The sequence below is a fragment of the Odocoileus virginianus genome, chromosome 23 (assembly GCF_023699985.2).
Source record: "Odocoileus virginianus isolate 20LAN1187 ecotype Illinois chromosome 23, Ovbor_1.2, whole genome shotgun sequence".
In the NCBI taxonomy this organism is placed as follows: domain Eukaryota; kingdom Metazoa; phylum Chordata; class Mammalia; order Artiodactyla; family Cervidae; genus Odocoileus; species Odocoileus virginianus.
Window position 1 is genome coordinate 43086190 of NC_069696.1, and position 25615 is coordinate 43111804.

The window sequence follows — 25615 nt, forward strand, 5'->3', positions numbered from 1 at the left end:
CACTTCAGGAACATGACTTCAGAAAGATGTTTTCCAGGAGACCTGCAGGCCTGAGGACTGCAGTTAATTGCACTGCCTTTTCTCCTCTGGGAAGGAGGTGGCATTGAGGCGAGAGCTGATACATTCTGCTATCTTTTTTTTTTCCCCCTTGATGCACTCCAACTGACAGATTCAAGCTGGTGAAGCCTCAGACACATTTTATTCATTTATTAGTTTTAACGCTAATATAGAGGTTCCGAGCATGACCTCTGGTTTTCCCCAGCTCTACTATTTAGCAGCTAGTTGATCATGGGGCAAGTTATTTAACCTCTGTGATGTTCAGTTTTCTCATCTGTAAAATGAGCTTTTTGTAATAATACCTTCCTTGTAGGATTCTGGGTGGGGATTAAATGAGATAATCCATGTACAGTGCATGGAAGAGAACAGAGCTTAGCACACAGCTCTCATTAAATGTGAGAGATCTCATAATCATTATTACAAATCACAAAGCGAGGTTCAGACTGTAGAAAACACACTATATTTCAAAGAAGCAGATTCACAGACATGGAGAGTAAAGAACATTTTAGGAATAGCACTTCTTAAGGCCTCACATTAGACACTGTATCTAACAAACTCAACCAGAATAAAGGCAGCCTTATTCCTAGTGGGGAAACCTGCCCCAAGAAGGGCTGCCATTCCTGTCCTTTGTGTTTCTGCAAGCAAACTGCATGTGATGACAGCAGCTGGGGAGGGAGGGGGGGTGGGAGTCACATTTGATGAAAGCACAACTTCTGGAACAGTTCAACAGCAAGAAAAGGCAGAGCCTCTCAGGATGCGGTGGGCCTACCCAGCCAGGCTCCCAGACCCCTTCACCTCCTCCATCTCTAGGACCAATCCGGACCCCGTGGGTGTAGAAGGTAACTGGCAGCTTCCAGGTTCCCTGAGCTCCAGTGGAACGCTGCTGAGTTCCCTAGGCTGTGGGCTCAGAAGCCAGACTGCCTGGGTTTACCACTTGGCTCTGCCCTCTCTCACTTGTAATGCTGCACAAGTGACTTAATCTCCTTTGAGTTTCTCCTGAGTAAAATAGGGACACCAACATTACATGCTTTACTCATCTAACAAAGACTCAGAAAGCAATGACCATGGACCAGGCGTATCATAAATTTCATACAAATATTCACTTGTTTAACTCTCATGATAACCCTATGATTAAAGTCGCTTAGTCATGTCTGACTCTTTGGACTATAGCCTGCCAGGTTCTTCCGTCCATGGGATTTTCCAGGCAAGAATAGCAGCTTGCTATTTCCTTCTCCAGGGGATCTTCCCAACTCAGGGATCAAAGCCGGGTCTCCCGCACTGCAGTCAGACTCTTTACCGTCTGAGCCACCTAGGAAGCCTTGATAAACCCTATGAGAAAGGCATTATTGTTACCAGGAACCTATCTTACAGATGAGGAAAATGAGGCACAGAGAGGTTAATTAACTTGTTCATTGTCACACAGCTAACAAGGAGGAGTCAGGGTTTAAACTCAAGCAGTCTGGATCCAGAGTGGGTCCTACTGACTACTCTTACACTGCCCAGTTCTTAGTGATGTGCTGGCAACCACTGAGTTTCCAAAGGGACTCCCCATAACCCTGAGACCTGTACCCCAAAAGGCCTACACAGTTCCCACAACCATGACTTCTTCATCAGTGATAAACTTCCTGCATGCTCATTATGTACCAGGTGCTGTGCGAAGTACTCAGTTCCCACCACTTCAAAGGATTCTCTCCTTGAAGGAACTGTTGCTATTATTATTCCCATAATACTGGCAAGGAAACTGAGGCCAAAGTCTGAGCGTCTGACACCAAACCTCTGCAACAACGCAGGAGGCGGAGCCCAGGGCCCAGCAGCAGACTCCACATCCCTGTCCGGCTTCCTCCTTGCTACTGGGGGTGGGGAGTGTAACCTCCCTCAGCCTCTGTCACGCTGTCTGCAAAGCAGGCATGACGGCAACAGTACTCACTGTCTCTATCTGCGAGGAGGATTAAAGATGATACTTTTGAACCGCTCAGCACAGTGTGCGACCGTAATTGCCCAATACATGGGATACATACTTAATACGACACTTTTATGTTATAATTGCAGGTCCTCTTTCTAGGGATTTAATCAGGCCATCTGGAATCCCGGTCCCCCTTCCCCATCCTCCAACCGAACAATCCTCCAACTGCACAGTCCTCCAGTCCCAAGGCAGGTCTTTCCTTGCCCCCACTGACAGCTTCAGTTTCCTTGTGTATAAAATGGGGGTGTTGAGCTAGTCAAGTTCTTGGGTGCCTCCAAGCATGGACAGTCTGAATTTTTCACGTGTTTTCTGGTGCACATATACCACTACTTACTGGGCAACAGTTTTTTCTCCCTGACTCCATCCTGACAATTTAATTCTCAGTTTTTGCTTTTATTTCATGCAAATACTTATTACTGCAGCCAAGAGGGTCTCTTGGGAGAGAAATGTGTCTAGTTTCCCAGCTTACTGGGCACTGGATGAGGCCCAGTGGGAGGAAACGAGCCCAAGAATTTGCCAGTTTACACTTTTATTCAAAAGCAGCCCAGTGGTTCTCAAAGAGCCACAAGGACAGCCACCTTCTGTCTCTGCCTGGAAGGGAACTTCAGGAAGGAGGGAGAGATGCCAGGCCTAGGAGCAGAGGGGCAAACTACAGGTCAGTGTATTCCTAACACCCATGTTGCTGACCAGCACAAGGTTTGAAAACAGCTGGAAAACTTTGATGTGGGGCATATACATGCCTCGTTCTTGTCTTACTTCCAGTCGGGTCCACTTATTGGTGTTCCTTGCCTGGTTTTGGGATGTCTGAGTTTGGACTATGGACTAGGGAAGGTTGGTATGGAATAAATTCTAGTATCATAGATGGGTATGAAGAAGCCAATATTTTACAAAATCTTGGTTAATTCATTCTGATCACCTATTATATTTCAAGCAGTATTCCAGGCTTACTAAAAATATTTTATTGGTTTTCAAATAATAATAGTGATATAATAATAACAAACTCATATTGTGTGTATTGTGTACAAGGAATTGTTCTAATTTTAACATATATATTTTATTATATATATATATGCTTTCAATATACATATTTTGTTACATGCATATGTGTGTATGTGCTCAGTCATGTCTGACTCTTTGTGATCCCATGGATGGCATCCTGCCAGGATCCATGGGATTTTTCAGGCAAGAATACTGGAGCAGGTTGCCATTTCCTCCTCCAGGGAATCTTCCTGACCCAGGGATCGAACCCGGGTCTTCTGCATTGCAGGTAGATTCTTTACCATTCATTGAACCACCAGGGAAACCCCATTATATACACACATATATATGTGCACACACACACCCACAAATATACTCATTCACACATATGAACTTATCTAATCCTTACTTTAACCCTAGAAAATTTATCTTTGTTGCTCAGAAGAAGAAACTGCAGACAGAGAGGCTAAGAAAACTGACCCGGGTCACAGAGCCTGAAAGTAGTAAGCAGGACTGAGATTTGAACCAGGCAAGCTGTTGCTGGAGCCCTGCTCTTATCACCATACTCCCCTGTCTCTCTGTGCTACCAAAGGCCTTCCACGTTCTTTTGATTCTATTCAAATGCTGCCTGGGTACCTACTAGATGCCAAGTCCTGGGTTGGGTGCCAAAGAAATCTAGATTCCTAATCACAGGCTTCAAATTCAAGGCTGTCTTGCGGCTGCCCCTCTGGAAAGTTCCCCACCTCCCAGTCATTTCTTCCTTCTCACTGTTCCAGCCACAACAAAGGGAGACTGCTTGGAGAAGGCAATGGCAGCCCACTCCAGTATTCTTGCCTGGGAAATCCCAGGGACAGAGGAGCTCGGCAGGCTACAGTCCATGGGGTTGCAGAGAGTCAGACACGACTAAACGACTAACACTTTCACTTTCACACTAGATGTATTTAGGAGCAGAATTCATGTCTTCTAAGGTCATTTACGGAGAAGGCACTGGTGACCCACTCCAGTACTCTTGCCTGGCAAATCCTATGGATGGAGGTGCCTTGTAGGCTGCAGCCTATGGGGTCATGAACAGTCGGATACGACTGAGCGACTTCACTTTTACTTTTCACTTTCATGCATTGGAAGAGGAAATGGCAACCCACTGAAGTGTTCTTGCCTGGAGAATCCCAGGGACGGAGGAGCCTGGTGGGCTGCCGTCTATGGGGTCGCACAGAGTCGGACACGACTGAAGCGACTTAGTAGCAGCAGCAGGGTCATTTAGCAAGTCTTCCTATGGATACCTTTAGGTGCTGCAGGTACCTCAAACCAGGGTGACTTTGTCTCCCAGCGGACATCTGGCAATGTCTGGAGACATTTTTGGCTGTCACAACTAGGAAGGTGCTACTGGCGTCTAGCAAGTAGAAGTGAAAGATGCCCCTAAACATCCTACAACACACAGGATGACGCCACAACAGTGATTCAGCCCAAGATGTTAACAGTGCTGAGGCTGAGAAACCCTGGTGGAGGGAAATACAATTTTTTTTGCATCATCTCATGTATCAGGCAGTTCTCATTACAGGATTCTGTAAGCGTGACAATAAAATGGTTCCTTCAGAAATGAATCGTGAAATGGCAAATCAGAGAACTGTAGGCCTCACTTGGATAGAGGCCCCCAGGTCCCCTCCTCAACACATTTTCCCAAGGAAGCCAAATTCCTTTTCAGAGCCTTCAAGTCCCCTCAATGAGGAGTTTTTCCTTTTCTTTTGGGTAGCAAAAAGATGAACAAATCGAGACTGTTTTGTGCTAAAGTAAGTCACACTGAGATCTCTGTGCACCTTTCTGAGAAAAAAGTATATGATTGCAGCAAATGGAACATGTAATACTTGCAAAGTTCGGAGAAATCTTTGTCCAAAAGATGTGCCCACTTGCTGTTTAATGCTGCTACTGAAGTACAGAAAAGAGCCAGCTCATTAAACCTGTCATGCATAATGTAACAAAAGTGTGATTCCATGTCCTCCTCCCAGCCAATCTTTTCTGCCTTGTGAGATGTAGCAAGGGGCCTGAAAACTTTCTCTTCCTTAGAAGTAAATGCTCAGTTAGTGGCAAAACCCACTCTGCCAAAATAGAAATTCTAGGTCTTTTCAAATATGCGAAAAAAGACATCTCAAACACCAGGTGTAGGTAAACCAAACTGGTGTGTTCATATCTGAACATGTTGTCATGTTACTTTGAATAGAAAATAATGAACTGTAGTTACATGTCTCTTGCTCTGGCATCATGGCTTATTTTATTCTATTATTTGTAGGGTAATTGCTTTACAATACTGTGTTGGCTTCTGTTGTACAACAACTGTGAATCACCCATGAAAAAAAAAAGTGAAAGTGTTAGCCGCTCAGTCATATCCTGACTCTTTGCCACCCTATGGACTGTAGTCCGCCAGGCTCCTCTGTCCATGGAATTCTCCAGGCAAGAATACTGGAGCAGGTTGCCATTCCCTTCTCCAGGGGATCTTCTCGACCCAGGGATCAGACCCAGGTTTTCTGCATTGCAGGCGGATTCTTTATATACCCCCTCCCTCTTGAGCCTCCTCCCACTCAGGGCTTAAGAGTGGAAAATAAGGCCTTTCCTTACAGAAAGGAGTCACTCTTGATTTTGGCAAGCCCTTAATGTATCTTTTTTGGGGGCAGAGACTCAGTGCTGTCCTCCAGAATCCTTTACCTTGTTTATGAATTGTAGAACCTGAATTTTTAGCTGGGCACATGGCTGCCCAAATAAAGACTACATTTCCCAGGTTCCCTTGCAGCTAAGTGCTGACCAATAGGGAGAGAGGGGAAGTGATGTGTGCAGTCTCTGGAATAGGCCCTATCCTACATTCCCTCTTCCCACTGGACAGCCATGGCCCTGGTGGGTGGGGTCAGCCATGTTGGGCTGTGCAGAGAAAGGTATCACCTAAGCGATCACAGAGCAACAAGAGGGAGGGTGCCTGGGTCTCTGACCTGGAGCTGCCATAACACCCCAGACTGCCCAAGCCTTGATTGTTAGATGAGGAAAATGTTACGCTCCTATCTTATCTAAGCCACAAGCATTTCCTATGTATGTTACAGCTGATGAATCTCTATCCTAATTAATCCATTCCACAAATGGATCTTTAAATCAATTCAATGAAGTACTAATATATAGTGGCTATTGCACTGGGTGCTGAAGATCAAAGATGAAACACCACCTTCTAAGGAATTCTAGAAAGAATGGATAGTCTTTATAAAATTTTTCACAAATAAACGAACCAATTCCTGAGATGTAAAGGGCAAAATTCTGTTGTTACAATCCCCAAATTAATTCCTAGTAACACCAATCCCATAAACAGATCTGCACATTGAAAACATTTTTTTTTTCCTCTATTTTTTGGCCATGCCATGAGGCATACAGGATCTTAGTTCCCTGACCAGGGATCAAAATTGTGCCCTCTGCAATGGAAGCATGGAGTCTTAAGCACTAGACTGCCAGGGAAGTAAGTCCCCAGATCTGCACATTTTTTTCTGTAAAGGGCCAAAGAGTAAATATTTTAGACTTCATGGGCCATTTGGTCTCTGTCACAAATACTCAGCTCCGCCTTGGTAGTGAAAGCAGTTATAAACAATGCTAAACAAATGGGCATGCTTATTTCCCCATACAACTTCTTATACAAAAATAGGTGGCAGGCAGCTCTAGCTTGCTGACTCCTGATCTATGGCAAAATAATTTAATAGGACAACCTTCTTTTGGGGATTGACAAGAAACATGGGATGTTAAAGACAGAATTTTTTTTAAAAGCTTGTTAAATTTTATTTAATCCAGTGTCTTCCAAATTTATTGAACCACTTCAATTTTTAAAATAATACTTATTAGTATCCCAGGACCAGCCTTTGAATGTGCTATTGCAAACACTGGCTAAGTAGCTTTTACTGTTAGTGGGTTATTTTAGGCATACATAAAATATATAACAGTACAATAACCCCAACATGTCCACTACCCAACTCAACTGAAAAAATAAAGCATTGTAAACACAAAGACCTCTGTACACCTATCTTGATTCCATCATCTCTTCTACCCTCCTGAGATTACCACCTCCCCTGAATTTGACATTTATCATAGCTATCTTGCTTTATATATATACGCTTTTACTATTTTATGAATTCCTACTAATATATAGACTATTTTGCATGTTGGTAAGCTTTATGTAAATGTTAGCATTAAACCCAAATCCTGCCTCAACTTGCTTTTTTTGCACAATATTGTCTCTGAGATTTATATAATAACATATAGCTCCAGTTCATTTATTTTCTTTGCTAGTTGGCATTCCTGTGAATGAACATAGCAGCATTTATTCATCTGTTCTCCAGTAGAAAGCTTGTTCCTTTCTTTTTTCTGTATTTTGTTATTACAAACACTGCATCTATGAACATCTTTGTACACAGGGGAGAGTTTCTCCAGGGTATAGACCTAGGAGTAGCATTATGTGTTTTCAAGTTTACTTGAAAGTGGATTCAGAGTCCCCTCTGGTGCTGTTTAAGAGTCCATGCTCTTCTATAGCTTTTCTCCAATCTGCCAGTCTGATGGGAATGAAATACATAGTAGGGTGTGGTTTCAGATTGCATTTCCAGGGTTACTAGTAAGGTTGAGCCTCTTTTCATACATTTCTTGGACTATTTTTATGTTAATTCTTTACAGGGATCCTTGGCCTTGGATGATGCTGACAGTGTAGATTGACATAAGAGACTGACAGGCATAAAAATTTCTAAGGAGAACTGAGGCTGGAGGCGGATCCTTCCAAGATGAACCAGTGTGCCTTGTTCAAACGTTTGTTTCCCATTTCCCAATGCTGATTCTTTGACTGAAGTTACCTTAAAAATTAATTTTTGTGGGAGTGTAGTTGCCTTGCAATGTTGTATTTGTTTCTGCTATACAGCAAAGTGAATCAGCTAAACGTGTATATATATCTCCCCCCTTTTGGATTTCCTTCCCGTTTAGGTGACCAAGGAGCACTGAATAGAGTTCCCGGAGCGGTACAGTAGGTTCTTGTTGGTTATCTATTTTGTCATTAATATCACTAGTGTATATATGTCAACCTCAATCTCCCAGCTCATCCTGCCCTCCCTCCCTCCCATGGTGTCCATACATGTGTTCTCTATGTCTGTGTCTCTATTTCTGTTTTGCAAATAAGATCATCTATGCCATTTTTTTTAGATCCCACATACATGCATTAATATATGATATCTGTTTTTGAAGTTACTGTTTTAGTGGAGAGAACTTGGGCTTTGGAGTCAGACAGCCCTGGTTCTAATGCAAGATGAGGCTCTTTCTACATGTGACAGTAGCCAGATTTCCCAGCCTCCTGGAGCCCCAGTTCCCTCAGGTGTGAAGAGGAAAATAAAGTCTTGCACGCAGACGGGGGAGACTGAACAATGTGAGAAGCACCCGGGACAGTGTCTGGCCTACAACTCACGATAGTGAGTTCCCTCTGTCATCCTGTGCAATACAGGAGATGTGGGCTGAAGCTCCGCTCATTCTTTCACCCTCAGCACACCTCAGTTTCCCCCACGGGGAAAAGTGTCACACCATTTACACACAGAACATCAGACCACAAAACTGAATAACCCACAGAGCTAGAAAAGACTTTGGAGATCACTCAGTCTGGTGGTTCTTCATCTGTCATAGGGTGATTTCATGAGCTGATAAAAAAGACAAGTTCACTTTGGAAAAACGGCACATGGGCTCTAATCGCTGGGTTGACTACAAACTTTCTGAAGGATGGGGCCTGCTCCTTCACCATTACCCAGAGCACCATTGTCATGACGTTATATGAAGGACTTTGTATAAGGATATGGCAGTGTGGTAAGTACTGGTTGGCTGGCTCATTGCTAAGGGAAGTTAACACTCCTATGTAACTAACATTTTCACCTAGAGTTTGGGAGGTTTGCTCGCAGATGAGAAAATAAGCATCTTGGACAGAAATTTAACAGACTCAAGAGGGGGCCCCCCCTCCCCCCAAAAAAAACCCTGTTCCTAGGAAGTCAAATCCCATGTGGCAAACTACATACTCTCAAACTTCCGGACTGAATCTGAAGGCCCATTTGGACGTGAGCCCCAAATACCATTTAAGATTTAGTTTTCTGCCTTTCTGTAAGCACCAAATGTGTTTGTTTTACTTTCAACACTTTGGAAGCTCAGAACAAATTCCAAGTGTTGGCAAACTGTCTGCTGTTGCAATCTGGTTTCTGCCCACACTGGGCTGTTGAAACTGCTGCTACGGGCACTGGTGTCTCCCGCACTGCCAGTCAAGTTGCCTCCTTTTGGTCTGCATCTTCTCTGCCTGTGAATAGCCTTGGATGCTGGCAACCCCTCCCCATCTCAGTTTCCTATACCTGCTACCACTTTCTTCAGGCTTTTCTCAGACCTGGGAGCCCTAGTCTTTTGCCTCGTGATGACGCCTCTTCATTGGCCCTTTTCCTGGGCTTCAGGCCCACCCATGACTTCAGTGGCCACCGGTCTGCCAGCGTGCCTCCCAAAAGCATCTCAGTTAAGACCTTTCTTCTGAGTTCCCTGCCTGAATCTCACCTGTCTACCGCTGTCTCCATGTTGAAGCCATTTTGCATCTGAATTAGATAGGAAAAGTCCTGTCTGTCACATCTAGTATCAGCAACACACTTGGTAATAGCCCTTTGTATCATTCATTCGTTCAACAAGTATTTACTGGGCTCCAAATATGTGCCATGTTCTGTGGCAGGCCCTGCAATCAAGGAAACAGGTTTCTGGCCCAGCCCTAAAGAGAGAAAGAAACTACTCTTTGAGATAAAGGCTGAGCTATGACTCTTTCTTCTGGAGTATTCTGTGCCCCCCTTTCCTAATCTCTGCCCACTTGGGACAAGACCCCATCAATGAAGGGCCATATTTGTTCTCTATACGTCTTCCTTTCTGTTGTCATTTCCTGCTAGTGACTTCATCTAAGGCTGCAAGTACAGCTGGGAATGGACAATCAACCACTTTGGTCAAAGTTCCAGGATACCATCCAATGATGGTCTTCAAAAATCCCACACTTCAGAGAAAATATAGAACCTGAGTATCCCAAGGAACTCGGAAATCACTGAGGTGGGGACAGTGGCCCCCAAGCCAGCCAGCCCCAATCAGTTTTCTTCCTGCACCTGGAGCGGGGACTGAGCCGCTAGAGAAGAAGGGCCCAGACACACCTGCCTTCAGCCTGGGCTACAAACCACATCCCTTGTTGGCACACTAGCACATCGCTTCAGGATATTTATTCCTCGTCTCTCTTAGAGGAAGTTGAGGCTGTTGTGTTTGGCAATCGGGAGAAGCTGACCTCCTTGGTCCCCAGTGGGGGAGCAAGGATATTCACTAATTTTTAATGTGCATCTTCTGTGACACGAGTATGCTACATGATTTACCTGCTGTGTGTGTGTGTTCAGTCACTCAGCCATGTCTGACTCATTGCGATTCTATGGACTGTAACCCACCGGGCTCCTCTGTCCATGGGATTTTCCCGGCAAGAATACTCAAGTGGGTTGCCATTTCCTTCTCCAGGGAATCTTCCAGACCCAGGAATGGAACCGTGTCTCCCATGCCTCCTGCACTGCAGGCAGATTCTTTACTGCTGAGCCTCCAGGGAAGCCCAGTTTACTTCCTATGTGGTGTTAAATGGTTCAGTTATATCATTTTACTTAATTCTGAGAAAGAGTGGGAATATTATGGTTCCTATTTTATAGATACAGAAATTGAAGCCCAGAGAAGTGCATAACTTGCTTAAGGTCACACAGAGACTAAGAAGTGGAGCCAGGATTTGAACCCAGGCAGTCTGGCTGCAGGCCTGTACTCCTAGCCACTCTGCTCGGCTCCTTCTCTAACTAGATGACAACATGAGCACTTAATTCCCTGGCAAGCTTCCTCTGATGGAGGAGCTTGACACAGACTCTCATTTCCATGGACAACCAAGTGGGCAGCATCTGGCACTCAGCATTTTCAAAACTGAACCCGTTACTTCTCTGACATTGTCTGTGTCCTGTATTTTTTAATAGCATCCTTAGCTACACACTCCCCGGAAACCTGAGTCAAACTCTAATATAAAAGTTTTTGGAGGGGAAAGAGTTATCACATGCACATGCTACCACACACAACAGTGGAGTAAATTTCCCTCCCATTTCTGGCTCCCCCATAGGATGGGCTCAATTAGGTCTCCCCCCGCCTCCCCCAGAGATATGCTGAAATCCTAAGTATCCTACCCGACAACTATGAAGTGAAGGTAATTTGATTTAGAAATAGAGTCTTTGCAGATACAGTCAAGTTAGATGAGGTGATTGTCGTTGTTTAGTCACTAAGTCATGTCCTTGTGACCCCATGGACTACAGCCCACCAGGCTCCTCTGTCCATGGGATTCTCCAGGCAAGAACACTGGAGTGGGTTGCCATGCCCTTCTCCAGGGGATCTTCCCGACCCAGGGATCAAACCCTCATCTCTTGCATTGCAGGCGGATTCTTTACCGCTGAGCCACTGGCAAAGCCCCACATGAAGTCACTGGGGGTGGGCCCTGATCCAGTTTGACTGGTGTTTACAGGAAGGTGGAGTTTAGACCCAGAAACAGAGAGAAGACAGCCATGTGAGAGGGAGGGCGAGACTGGAGTGATGCCGGCACAAGCCTAGGAACGCGGGGCTACCAGAAGCTGGAAGGAGAAGGATCCCCCTCCAGATACTTCGGAGGGAGCACGGCCCTGCTGACACCTTGATTTTGGACTCTAGCCTTCAGAACTGTGAGACAGTAAATGTCTGTTGTTTTAAGTCACCAAGCCTGTGGTGCTTTGTTTCAGCAGCCATAGAAAATGGATATACCCAGTTTTCTAACTCCCCTCCTTGGCTGGTTATTGGTTTCATGTATACTCTTCCAGAGACAATCTAAATACGGATATAGAAAATACTCAGTTATGTATTTCACACAAGGGTGACGACATCTCATACACTATTCTCTATGGTCCTTTTCACTTTATAACACATCAGGACTAATTTCAAAAATTGTAATAAGTATATGTAACAGAAAAACTGACAATTTTAATATCAAACAAATTTTTTTTTCATGCCACACAGTATGTGGGATCTTAGTTCCCCAACCAGTGATCGAACCTGTACCCCTTGCACCAGAAACGCAGAGTCTTAACTACTGGACTGTCATGGATGTCCCTATTTTTAACATTTTAAGTGTACAGTTCTGTGGCATTAAGTAACTCACATTGTCACGCAACCACCACTACCAACCACCTTCAGAACTCTTTCATCTTCCAAACTGGAACTTGGTACCCACACTAACCCCAGGCCCCTCTCTCCACAGCACACCAGGGCCATTTCTAACAATGCTCAGTCCCTCACCCCCTACATGTGTCCCCAAGTTTTATCTTCTCTAGCATCTTTCCCCATCTCTCCATGCCCACTGCTTCTGCATCAGTCCAGCTGTCAGCATCTCTTACCTGGATCCCTGTAAGAGTGCCTTTATTCCAGGCCCCTTCCTGCCTCAGCTCCTCTCTCTAAAATACAAACTGCTGTCACTCCCATCCTTAACCATCTGGTATGGCTCCTACCTCCCGCAAGGTAGTGTCAAAATTCTTTGGTGTGGCATAAAAGACCCTCCCTGGGCTGAGTTTAGCCAAGATTTCTCTGTGGTGTCCAATGTCTGGTCCAGGGTCTGGCCCACAGGAGGTGCTCAGAGCACTGCTGGTTGAACCTGTGTTCTCAGTTTCAATTCCTTATGTTTCTTCCAACACACATTCCCACCTTGGGCTTTGTATATGTGGTTCCCTCTGTGTGGACTTAATTCTTCTTCTGCCCTCTCCCTTCCTCTCGCAGCTTTACCTTCTCTACCTAGTAAATCTGTTTATTCTCAGGATTCACATCAAATGGTTCTTGCATTTCAGGCTCTCAGATCTAGATCTTTACTGCCTTATAGTAGAGCATTTGCCAGATTTTTCCATAATCCCTTGACCTCTTTGCCCACCCACTCCTAGTCTAACTCACAGTAGGCCAGCACACAGTGGGGCCTGGTTTGGGCCTGCTGAGTGCAGGGCGCCTTGCCAGCTCTGCTCCTGGACCTGCTCTGTGGCTCCTCCCTGACACCGATGGGGAGGACAGTCGAGCCCCAAAGCGCCCCTCCTGGGAGCAGGCAGAGGGCGGCTTCCCGTCTTGCAGGAGGCACTAATGCAGTGACTTCAGGCAGGGGTGGCAGCAGCTCCCACAGGGTCATCTCTGGGCCCAGAGGGCAGTCTCATGTCTGCTGGAGGTGAAGGAACTGGCATCCCGTGCCTGCACTTTTAGGCCAACCCAGCTGAAGAGGCTGAGGAGTGGCAAGGACAAGGGCACTCAAGAGGAGAGGAGAGGAGAGGACAGGAGAGCAGTTCCCACGCTGAGAGGCTGGGGAGCCTTCCAGGGCCCCACAGAGGCACGTGCAGGGCCCAGGTGCTCGGCCTCTGCAGGTGATCGAGGGAGAGAATGGGGAGACCCAGGTCTGAATTCAGGGGCCCATGCGAAGTTGACCGAGGGAAACGGCTGGCATAGATGTGGCTCTGGATGTACCCCCTCCCGCACCCCCCCCCCCCCCATTTTCTCCAGAAGTCCCCGGTCAGGATACCAAGTATTCCTAGACAGCAGGAGCCTGAGCTGTCCCACCGTCTCCGAGGTCCTGAGGTGCCCCACCCCTCCCTCCTCCGGGCCTCTCCCCTCCACACTCTACTTCACTTTCTTTGTATTCAGACTCTGTGAGATTATCTCGCAGATCTGTTTGCTATTGCTTATTGTAGGCATCTCCCCAGCAGCACTTAAGTCCTCTGAGCTGGGAAAAGACCTGGCTCCTTAAGGCTGGGGAAGGAGTGGGTGGAGAGCATCTTTCCTTCTGACCCTAAGGGCTGGAATTCCCCTCAACCAGGTGATCCTCTTCTTAAGGGGCCACAGACGCTTATGGGAACAAGGACCAGCAGCTCCAGCAGCACCAGGCCTGCTTCCTCTGTGATGGGCAGCAGCTGGGTTTTCCCTGACTTGATGTCCCTGGACCCCACCCAGGTTCTGGAGGGCCATCAGCACCCCATATGTGTTTGGTAAACAAAACCGAACTTCCAGCTGTCATTATAAGGCTGTGTAAGAGGCAACAGAATTTCAGTTCAGATGCCTCAGGGGCACAGTCTTTGTCTTAGAAGCTAGTTTGACTTAAACTAGACAAATAATAAAACCTATTAATGTATTAACCTTGGGCAAACTCCAAGAGATGGTGAGGAACAGGGAGGCCTGGTGTGCTGCAGTTCATGGGGTAGCAAAGAGTCAGCCACGGCTTGGCGACTGAACAATGAACAGCAAATTAACCTCAAAATGTGCCCAAGAGACCTAAGAAGTGTTAGGAGGGGCGGACCAATTTTACCAAGTGGTAAAATTTGTTAAATTCATATGTGACCTCTTAGTGAAGTTCCCCATCCCATGAAACAGTCGTCACCCCCATCTTTACAGGGGATGAACCTGGTCCTGTGAGATGGGCAGAGCGACCTGCCCAAGGTGACCCATTAGAAAGCAGCAGATCCAGATGAGAGCATCTAGTGTGGGGCTTGGCCTTAGGAGCTTGAAAAATGTAACAGAAGAGCAAAGGAAAGAACACAATGCGTGATCTTGGACAAGCTCCGTAACCACAACTAGCCTTACAGTTCCTATCTGTAATGTCCTAGTCTGATACTCTTAGCATCTTACCATCCCCAAACTTACCCCTTCTGGACAGCTCAAAGGCTGGTTTGGAAGTAAGAAACACTTGCAAAAAGATTAGCCATTTCCTGGAGGGAGCTCATGGTTCCAACCTCCAACTGCTGTTGGTCAGTGTCATTTATCAGCTACGAAAGGATTTGAGAACACCCTTTCCTACCATTATTTTAACACAGCCTCACTCTGGAGCAGAAGTGCCTCTTACAAATGTGGGGAAAACAGCAGCATTTACTGTTCGTGTTTCTGAAATGTTTCAAGACCAATTATTAACAGGAAAATGTGCAAAGCCTAATAAGAAAATGTACAAATGCTGCCAGGAGGTATTATTTATTTGTTCTTTCCTTTATTCTTACTTCCCTCCTCTCCATTTCCCAAAGGATAGGAAAAAGAAAAGAAAGATGATCTGATACTTTAATTAAGAAAGAATAAATGGGTCACCCTTGTCGGTTTACAACCTGCAGCCGCATTAAATGGTGTTTCTTTGGTATAAACTCGATTGCCATGGTGAGGCTTTACTGTAGCAGAATAAAGACAAAAGGAGAGCTCCCACAGGACTGACCAAGGTCACTGTGAAAATCAATGCAGCATTAGCGTCAGACCTGGGAATCCTTGACTCTGCTTGCTCTGTCCCGGCTGGTGTCCAGGCTGCCTCCCACCAGGAAACTTTGGCTGGCTGGTAGGTAATTATATGTTCTAATAGTCACTGACACTCCAGCTGCCAACACCACATCCCAAGTTCCCGCATCAGTTAGAATACCAAACTACCAACACTGTTTCTAAGACTGATTACTTTTAGCAGTATGTTAAGCTCCAAATGATTCAGAACTAGGAGCCTGCCTAGCAACTTCTAAGATGAACGTCTGGGACAGCAGAGAGACAAGTCAACTTGCAAAGTCCTTCATCTTACACCTCATCTGCCTTACAGTAGCTGTGTGATTTTGGACAAGTCCCATAACTGCAATTAGCCTCAGTGTTCCTATCTGTAAAATGGGACAATAAAGTTTGCCTTGTGGAATTTGGGATGGCACACAGTGAAGACTCAGTGCAAGGCAGGTGTCTAGTACCTGTTGTTGGCTATCTAAATAAACAATACTTCTTTGATCCCATCCCTTGAAAACTGGAGACAATAATTCCTACTTCACATCACACTAAATGTGATTGGAAAATATATGTATAGATATATCTATATGTTGCCCAGACTGAAAAATACTCAAAAACTACACGACAACTGGCTGATCATATCAGACTGAATTTAGTCTAGTTGATGGAACTTATCTTACGTTTATTATTTAGGAAAAATTTTAACTAAATACTATATTTTAGTTTTCTTTTTGAAAATGATTTCCAAACGTGAGGAAAATTTAGCTGGAACAACCAATTAGCATATTTCCTAGACACAAATCATCATCCTGTGCACAAATGAGTCAAGAACTGAGAGGTAAATGCCTGAAAATAGCTTAGAGATGCAGGTGAGCTGGCTTCCTTTGTTTCCCTGCTCATTGTGTACATCATGGCCTGGCAGGTGATCACACTCACATCCCGAATGGCAGGGCTGATACGTCAAACTGGACAAATCCTGAAACTGAAATCCTTGGTGCAACTGTCAGAACACCTGGTCATTAGACTGTGCAGTGAAAGCTCTGTGCTGGGGGAGGGGCCTACAGATGACAGTGGTCCTTGGAGTTCATGTTCAGCCTATGGATTTAGGAAAGGAGAAGAAGCATCTGGAAGAAGGTGATCAGCATCCCCCAAGCAAGCTGCCTCCAGATCCAGCTCAGGAGCCAGAAAAATTGGTTATATCTCTGGGCGTCTGGGTTCGATGTTTGACTTCTAACTCTGTCACTTAACATCTGTGTGATGTTAGAAGAGGTACCTAATCTTGTTGGGCCTTGATATCTTTCTCTGTAAAACAGGGAAGCACTATTTTCCCAGTTCAGTTAACAAGAGTGTTTGTTTTGAGGTTCACATGAGAAAATCTTAAGATAAAGCAATACTTAGATATGAACCTCCGTTATTACTACAGCGATAATAGAAACTTATAATGCTCACTAAAAATGACCATATCATGAGTACTTACTTCCTTTTAGGCATTGTCAGTGTGGTCCTTTATGTTTGGGATCCTGCTTTGTGCTTGCACCAATATCTGAAGGGGGGTGCTATTATTATGTCCATGTTATAGGTGGGGAAATGAAGGTCCAGAATGGTTAACTAGCTTGCGCAAGGTTGCACAGCTAATTAGCCATGTTGGTGGAATGTGGACTCAGGCAGCCGGACTCAGGAGCCCAGGTGCCTACCCTTTAGGCTGTGAGGTTTCCTGAGAGCATGACAGACAAGAAGTACTTTGTCAGCAAGATTTAAGGAGTATTCTACTTTCCCCGCCACCCAGCGGCCTCAGGTTTGCTTCGAGGAGGAGAGCTGGAGTCTCAAGGTCATCCCAGCCCAGAGCTGGGGACAGTGAGCAGGGGCAGCTGGAGTGAGCCTGCAGGTAGGGTGCCACACCCACGAAACAGGAGGCAGGAGGCAGGAGAGTCTCTTGGGCACAGGATGGGCTTCAGAGCAAGAGTCACAAGGATCACATCCCTGACATCTACACCGATAAGCTGTCCCACCAACAACTTCCCAGTCTGTAAAATGGGAAGTTTACACTACCCTCAGGAGGCTGCTTCAGGAATCAGAGTAATGAATGCAAAGCTCCTACTGCAATTAATATGCGCCACACAGTGGGTGTTCAGTAAATGGCTGCTCCCGTGTGTCTCTCTCCGAGACCTATTGTTATTCTAGGTGACAAAGTGTAAGGGATGGTGGCATTGACAGATTCTGTCTAGACAGAAACCTCCTGAGGAGAGTACAAATCAGGGGTTAGAACTATGGGGTCTGGGGGTATGGGCTGCCTGAATCCACATTCTGGCTCTGCCACTTGCAAATCTTGTGACCTTATGCATGTTACTTAATCTATCTGTGCCTCAGTCTCCTTGTCTGTAAAGTGGGCATAATAATAATACCCATTTCATTCAATATTAATTAGTCTGTGTAAAGCAGTTATGACAGTGCTCACTTTGTGGTAAGCTTTCAATAAACGCTTGCTGACTCCCATCAGGGCCCTGCATGTCCCTGGGTGGTGGGGCAGCCATGAGCCTTCAGTGGGCTATGCTTTTTTCTGCAAACCCGCCCCTTCCTTGACGACTTCCAATCAGATCCTGGAAGGGTGGAAATCTCTGAAGCCAGGCCACGTGGCAGGCTACACTCACCTGGTGGGCAATGGGGATTTGAAAATGGTGTCCATGACACCTAGACAACAGACCTGGGAGTCGGGAAAGCACATACACTCATGCACACACACCTATGTCTGAGTTTCTGTATTGTCTGCATTTACAGTCAGGTTTTGACTGAACTGAGTGAGTGGTTTCATTTCACCTTGGATAAAAGTGAGTCCCCCCCGCCCCCCCTGCATGGGGTCCCTGAGTGGTCCATGAATAATTCCCACCTTGATGCAGGAGAGACCTGGATGCAGGTCTGAGAGATGGAAGGAGAGCCAGTTCATTCCATGCAAGTGAAAAAGCACAGGCGCGCTCAGACCCAACCAGAAATTCTACTCTGCACGGTTCAGTTAGAAAACTACAGGGAGACAATAATGTACTTCTAGTAGAGAGAGGGAGAGAGGGAAGAAGAGGGCGGGAGAGGGAGGGAGAGAAGGAGGGGGAAGGAAGAGGCGGAGAGAAGAGGGGCAGGATGAGAGGGAGAGGGAACGGAATAGAAAGAATACGCCTAGAATCAAGATCAAGGCACACGGTATCTTGTAATCGAAGAATCAGGAGCATTCCCACATAGCCTTGCTCCCAGTCCTCCTCCGTCCCTGCAACTCGAGGGACCTGCTTATTGTCAAGCCTGCGTCTCTCCTTTAAACCCGAGAAGCCTCGATCTTCGTGACAGCAAGGCTGCCCGCGCACAGCGCCCAGGGCGCAAACCAGCCCGGAGCCCCCGCGCGCTGCGGCCGCGCTCCCTGCACCGGGGACGCGGGCTGGGTGTGCGAGGAAGGGCCCCCTCCCAGAGCCCCGCCGCCCCGGGATCTCCCGCCCGCCGCCCTACCTGAGCTGGCGCGGCTCGCAGTCCACGCCGGGCAGCAGCAGCCGGGCGGCCTGGCGGACGTCGTCGCTGTCCATGGAGAAGCTGCGGCGGTGGCCGGCGTGCGCCACGGCCACCCGGATCCACTCCATCAGCGGCGGCAGCACGAGGAAGGGCCTGCGGCGGGGGAGGGACCGAGACGCGTTAGCGCGGCAGTAGCAGGGGCTGCCCGCTCAGCCCCACCCCTGCTCATCGCAGACTTCCCCACCGCCTCCCTATCACCCGCCTCCCCCTTTTCCCTGGAGACCCTGTCTCTCAATTCAAAGTGAGAGAACCTTTGGAGACATCCGGACCGCACCGGTGACCTCGGGGCAGGATCTCTGGAGTCTTTGGGCCTCAGTTTCCTCATCTGTAAATGGGGGTTTAATGTGGCTGAAAGGATACGACGTGACTCTTCTGTGAGTGTAATCTCCCTCGGCGATCAAAGGAACATTAAGGAGATGACTCACTTAAAGCACCAAGCAGAGGGTCAGGTGCTTAGTAGAGAATCCAATCCACTCCTAGGGTTATCAGGACTTGGGGCTCCCCACGGTGAGCCCAATCTTAAAGTGCCCTCCAGCACTCCCTTCCCACAGCTAGCTGCTTCCTGTCATCCTTCCCAAGTTCTCCCAGGCCTCAGCTCTGCTCAAGCACCAGACTGCCGGCAGACTTCAGCATCTGGGAAGAAGCAGTCTTCTGGGAGAACCTGGAGGGGCAGCCCAGAGCTGCAAGCGGCGTGCGGGGGAGGAGGGGGCGGTGCTCTGGGGCCTTAGCCACACCCCCAAGCTGCGGGAAGTATCGGCTCCCCACTAGCTAAAGGGGTCACAGTAGGGGTCCAACTCTCTGCAACCGAGATCTTGCTTCTGGCTGAACTTTCTAGGTGTAATACATTTGTGCCATCTTCCTGTTCCTGAAAGTGATTATTATAAACTCCATCTTCGTATTAGGACTGAGGACAGGGAGCTTTTGGGAAACCCTGATATCCGAGTCCTATCCCAGGATTCTAATTTAATTTATCTAGGATGAGGCTGGACATTGATAGTTTTTCAAACCTCCCCCAGGTGAACATAACGCGCCTCAGAAGTCTCTGGAGAATTTCTTAAAAATGCAGATTGCTGGGCTCCACCCCCCAGAGTGTCTAATTCAGAATATCAGGGGAGGTGGCCAAAAATTTGCATTTCTAATGAGTTCTGGGTCTATGCTGAGGCTGATGCTACTAGAGGTGCCTGCGTGCTCAGTCTTGTCTGACTCTTTGAGACTCTAGGGGCTGTAGCTCGCTAGGCTCCTCTGTCCTTGGAATTTCCCAGGCAAGAATACTGGAGTGGGTTGTCATTGCTCACTTCTGGGGATCTTCCTCACCCGGGACAGAACTCCCATTTCCTGTGTCTCCTGCATTGGTAGACCGGATTCTTTACCACCTTGCCATCTGGGAAGCCCTAGAGGGGCACACTCAAAGAGCTTCTGCTCTAAAGTATGGTATAGGGCCTGGGGGTCACCTGGTTTAGTGTGTGTACGTGTAAATGCAGATTTCCTGGCCTTGTCTCCAGTAATGCTGATTGCACAGGGCTCATGAATATAATTTTCATAAGCAGCCCCTATGATATTGATTTAGGTAGACCAGGAGCCACACTTTGAGAAATGCACGGTGCAGATCAAAAAGGTTTCCTATTCATTCATTATGGCTACAACTGGGTTGAGGCACGTGGGGCATGTGGGTGTAAAATTTAGGAAGGCCAGATCATGTCAACATGTTCCAGCAGCTTTCTTGCCTCACCCTAGCCCTGGAGCTGCTGTTCTATCCAGCGTGGCTGCCATGGGTGGGAGAAGAAAGTGGTAAGTAAAGGGTTTATTTACCCAAGTCAGCAGCCCCCTCACTGTATGCAGGTGTCTCCCCATTCTGGTGGCAGGTTCCAGTTTTTCTAGAATGCTTTCTGTTTATCCAATGTTAAGATTTAACAGTTACATTCATCTCAGTTAATCCCATTCATGATCTCAGCTAAATGCTTAGGACAACCTACAAGCTAGTTATGATTATGCCTATTTTCTAGATCAGGAGAATAAAGTGTACTGAGGTTAAGTAACATGCCCTGGCTCACAAGTTTGGTAAATGTGAGAGCTGGGAATCAGACCCAAGACATTTGACTTCACAGCCCATGTGCAGTAACCCCATGTGGTACTTGTCCAACTTCCCAGCATGTACCTGTTACCCCAAGGGGGCCCATCTGCTCATGGACCTTCGATAGCAGGTTGTTTCATTCCTTCTCACTCAGCTCCATTCTCTAAGGTTTCCAATCCTTTGAAAACCCACACCTTACTTAACCTTCCAACCACTATTCAAACCCCACCTCTCCCTAAACATTTCTCCTGGGACTCCTCCCGACACGGACCCTTCCCGCAGTGGCCGCCACCCCAGCAGCCTGACCTAGCAGCCTTGCAGATGCCGCCCGGGAAGGTGAACTCCATGAGACAGGGGCCTGGGACTGCTGGATTCACTGACCCAGCCCATCCCCAGTCCCAGGACGGTGCCTGGCAGGCTGTGAGCACCTAATAAATAATGTGCTCATGAAACGGACTAAGATTTATCAATTCCTCATTGGGCAAAACAGATGAAATCAAGTCTCTGAACCTGTGGACCTGTGGGGCAGGTTCCCAGGGAGTTTCTGCCTGGATCAGCCAGCTGCTTAGGCTGTCGTCCTCATTCTCCCATTCTCTCCATCACCTAAACCGAATCAGGCACTCAATAAACACACACTGACTTGAAACTGAATTGGATTCTACAGTCTCAGGTGAGCAGAACTTATTTTCGTCACCATGACTCCATCACTGCTGAAACCAAACCAGGATGCCCTTCTGCGCTCTTTTCTCGGGGGCGGCACCCCAACTCCTGGCCTGCCTCTCCTTTGCTCGGGCCCAGTCCCTCAAGCACAGCCCACAGCTCCCAACACCTCAGGGTCCTCTGTAGCACTGCACTTCGGCAACTGTCTTTCACGCTAGACGCTGAGGCCTGGGGCACACAGTCAACTCCCAATGGACACAGAAGAGGGGAGAAAGACGCCCTACTGCCTTCGAGATAACACTTCTACCAAGACAGGTGGCAAGCATTCAAGTAAGAAACCTTGAACCCCAGATTCCACCGCCTCAGGAATTTTCCATGGACTTGTTCTCCCCTTTCAACATTGCCTTCTTTTCGTCACTCTGACCTCAATAGTTTATAAGCTCATGAATTCTTTGCCAGCAACTCATTTAAAAATCTTCTTATCTTGTCTGCTCAGAGGGAAAGAAAAATAGCATTATTTGTGAAGTTTCTTTTGGAGGAGGTTGGAGGTGGGAAAGAATGCTAGGGTCTTGAGTTAAGGAGAGGGTGGAGAATGCTAAGAGGGGAAAAGACTGCATTCTCCTGATACATTTTTTAAGAGAACACTTTGTTGGTGAAGTGTGTAGTGACTAAAACCTAGAGGAGGCCCGAGGAACTCATGGTTTAGTGAAGCAGATTCAGCCTAAGAACCAAGGCCCAGTGTGGGAGGTGGGTAGGGAGGGGCTGGTAGATGGATGGGTAGGGTGTGGGGGGTGGGAGGGTAGCAAGGAGTGTGTGAAAATTGCCAAGGCTCTGATTTCACCCCCAGAGTTTTGGTTCAGTAGGTCTTGGGTGGGGCCTGGGCATCTGCATTTTAAATAAAATCCCCTGGGAATTCAAGAGCAACCCAGATCTAATAACCTCTGACTACGTGGCCTGAGGTGAACAGAGGGGTGGGGGAACACAATCAATTCAAATAGGGCAGTGCCATTAAAATTGTCATTATGGCCTTAAAATACTGAAAACTGAGTTACCTACCATATGATCCAGTGATCCCACTCCTGGGCATAAATAATAACAAAATGCCAATTCAAAAAGATACACACATCCCAGTGTTCATAGCAGCCCTACTTACAACAGTTAAGAAATGAAAGCAACCTAAATATCTGTTGACAGATAAATAGATAAAGAAGATGGTGATGGAATATTACTAAGCCATGAAAAAGAATGCAATATTGTCATTTGCTGCAACATAGATAGACCTAGAGATTATCATACTAAGTGAAGTAAGTCAGATAGAGGAAGACAAATATTAATATGCTCTTCTCTATATGTGGAACTTAAAAAATTATACAAATGAACTTGTTTACAAAACAGAAACAGATTCACAGTCGTAGAAAACAAAGTAATGGCTACCAAAGGGGAAAGGCAGAGAGGGATAAATTAGGGGTTTAGGATTAAAATGGTCTTCCCAGGTGACGCTAGTGGTAAAGAGCCTGCCTGCCAATGCAGGAGACATACGAGATGGGAGTTTGATGCCTGGGTCACGAAGAGTCCCTGGAAGAGGGCATGGCACCCACTCCAGGATTCTTGCCTGGAGAATCCTGTGAACAGAGGAGCCTGGCAGCCTACAGTTACACCCTACTATATACAAAACAGATAGCCAACAAGGTCCTACTGTATGGCACAGGGAACTATACACAATATGTTGTTGTAGACTGTAGTGTGCCTGGAACTGGCACAACACTGTAAATCAACTACACTTCAATAAAATTAAAAAAGCAAACCCTAAAAATCATTTAGGGTGCACCCATATTGCAGGTATGCTTCCAGGGGCTGGAGATAGAGTGGCGAGCAAGACACATCTATGTTCTCATAGAGCTAACAGTCTAACAGGAAGACAGACATATAAGAAACCCGTAAACCAACCAAGTAATAAAGCAATTGCAAACTGTGATTGGTGCCAGGTTGCTGGGATAAAGAATAAACAGGTTGAGGTGGGGTGGTGGGAAGGCCTCTCTGAAGAGGAGTCAAAACCTCAACTATGTGAAGGAACTGACCCTATGCGAATGTGTAGACAGATGGGTATTTTAGAGAGCAGTAACAGGCTGCGCAAAGGCCCCGAGGCAGAAAAGACCGTTACAGCTCAACCAAGGGGCCTTCACGTGAATCATGTCCTATTTGGCCCTGCAGGACAGATGCAGTGGCCAGGACACATGTGAGGCAGAATCACTGTGGATAATGGCCTTCAAAGATATCAGGTCATATTCCCACAAACCTGTGAATACTGATAGCACAAGGAAGTCCGAAGATGTGGTCCAGTTAGGGAACTTGAGAAGATCAGCCTGGATATCCGGGTAGGTCCTAAATACAATTGCATGGGTCCTTAGAAGAGGGAAATAGGGAGACTCAGTACAGGTGATACTGAAGCAAGATGCTCTGCTGTTGGGTTGAGATGAAAGGAACCACAAGCCAAGGAATGCAAGGAATGCAGCTTTAGAAGCCGGAAAAGGTGAGCAAATGGAGTCTTCCCTCAGAGATTCCAGAAGATAGCAGACCTGCTGACAATTTGGTTTTGGCCAGTGAAATTGATTTTGGACTACTGACCTCTAGAACTGTGAGAATGAGTATGTATTGTTTTAACCCACCAGGTTTGTGGTAATTTGTCCCAGCAGTCCCAGGAGACTAAGCCAGGGTATTGACAGGGTAACTGCAGGTGAGTTTGGAGACCAGAGGGTGGAGAATGTGAACCAAATATTAAAGCTGGGAGGGTGTCCAGAGGGCTCTGGAATCATCTCAGAGGTCTGAACTGCCTTGTTCCTGAGGTCAGAGCAGTTCTTGTTGATATGGGCTGAATTATATCAGCCCCAAATTCATGCATCAAAGCCCTACATGCCAGAACCTCAAAATGTAATGGTATTAAAATAAGGCCATTGGAGTGGGCCCTAATTCAGTGTGACTTATAAGTGCCCTTATGAGATGAGGAGACTGGGACACGTGGAGAGACACAAAAGGGCACCGATGTGAAAGATGCAGTGAGGGCAGTTGTCTATAAGCCAGGGAGGGAGGTCTTGGAAAAGACCACACCTGCTGACCAGTCTTCAGCACTGCAAAAAGATACATTTCTTTTGTTCAAGCCACCCAGTTTGGGTTAATTTGTTATAGAAGCCCCAGCAGATGAAAATGCCTGTGGTTTGACTTAAATTTTGTTCAGCTCTTGAGATTTTAGTCTGCGGTGGAGGAACTTCCATTGGAAGCTGATTCTTTAAAGAGCTGCTGGTTTCATTAATTTCCTAGTGACAACGGAAGATGAGTTCAAAGCCATTTGGAGGCTGTACCATGCAGAGGTCAGAGGTTTGAGCTTTGGAGACAGGCTGAGTGAGAGCTGGATTCCAGCTCCACCCTCAAACTGAGTGACCTTGAACAAAGAATAGTTGTCCCTTGGTATCCAAGGGGAATTTGTTTCAGGAACCTCATTGGTACCAAAATTCTCAAATCCTTTATATAAAATGGCATAGAACAGTGGGCACTCTGTGCCACAGGCTCTGCATCCGTAGATTCAACCAACTGTGGATGTGGACCTTACAAATATGGAGGACTCACTGTATTCCAATGGTCATGCCTTGATCCTCTTACTGGGAAAGTGGGGATAATAACAATACCTACTTCAAAGGGTGTGGTTGCTCTAATAATGTCGCCCCGCTGAATGTCCACAACCTCATCCCCAGAACCTGCCAAGGTTATTTGATAAAACAGAGCCTGCACATGAGATTAAATTAAGGATTTTAAGCAGGGAAGACAAGCCTCAACTACCCAGGTGGGCCCAAAATGAAATCACAAGGGAACTTAGGAGAGGGAAGTGAGACAGTCAAAGGTGAGACTTCCCTGGTGGTTCAGTGGCTAAGACTCTGCGCTCCCAATGCAGGGGGTTTGGGACTGGTCCCTGGTCAGAGAACCAGATCTCACATGTCACAACTAAG

At 46.7% G+C, this 25615-nt stretch overlaps 1 protein-coding gene across 6 annotated transcripts in view; it reads right to left on the reverse strand.

Moving 5' to 3' along the window:
- ABTB3 (ankyrin repeat and BTB domain containing 3) overlaps positions 1-25615 on the reverse strand; it is a 473097-nt gene that overhangs the window by 56903 nt on the left and 390579 nt on the right. For 5 of the 6 annotated variants that reach the window (XM_070453999.1, XM_070454000.1, XM_070453997.1 and 2 more), the window contains one exon: positions 18827-18979. In XM_070453999.1, the coding sequence (XP_070310100.1) occupies positions 18827-18979 (153 nt within the window). Of the gene's footprint in view, positions 1-18826; positions 18980-19137; positions 19494-25615 lie in introns of those variants that run through there. The other variant, XM_070454001.1, reaches the window with a different exon arrangement.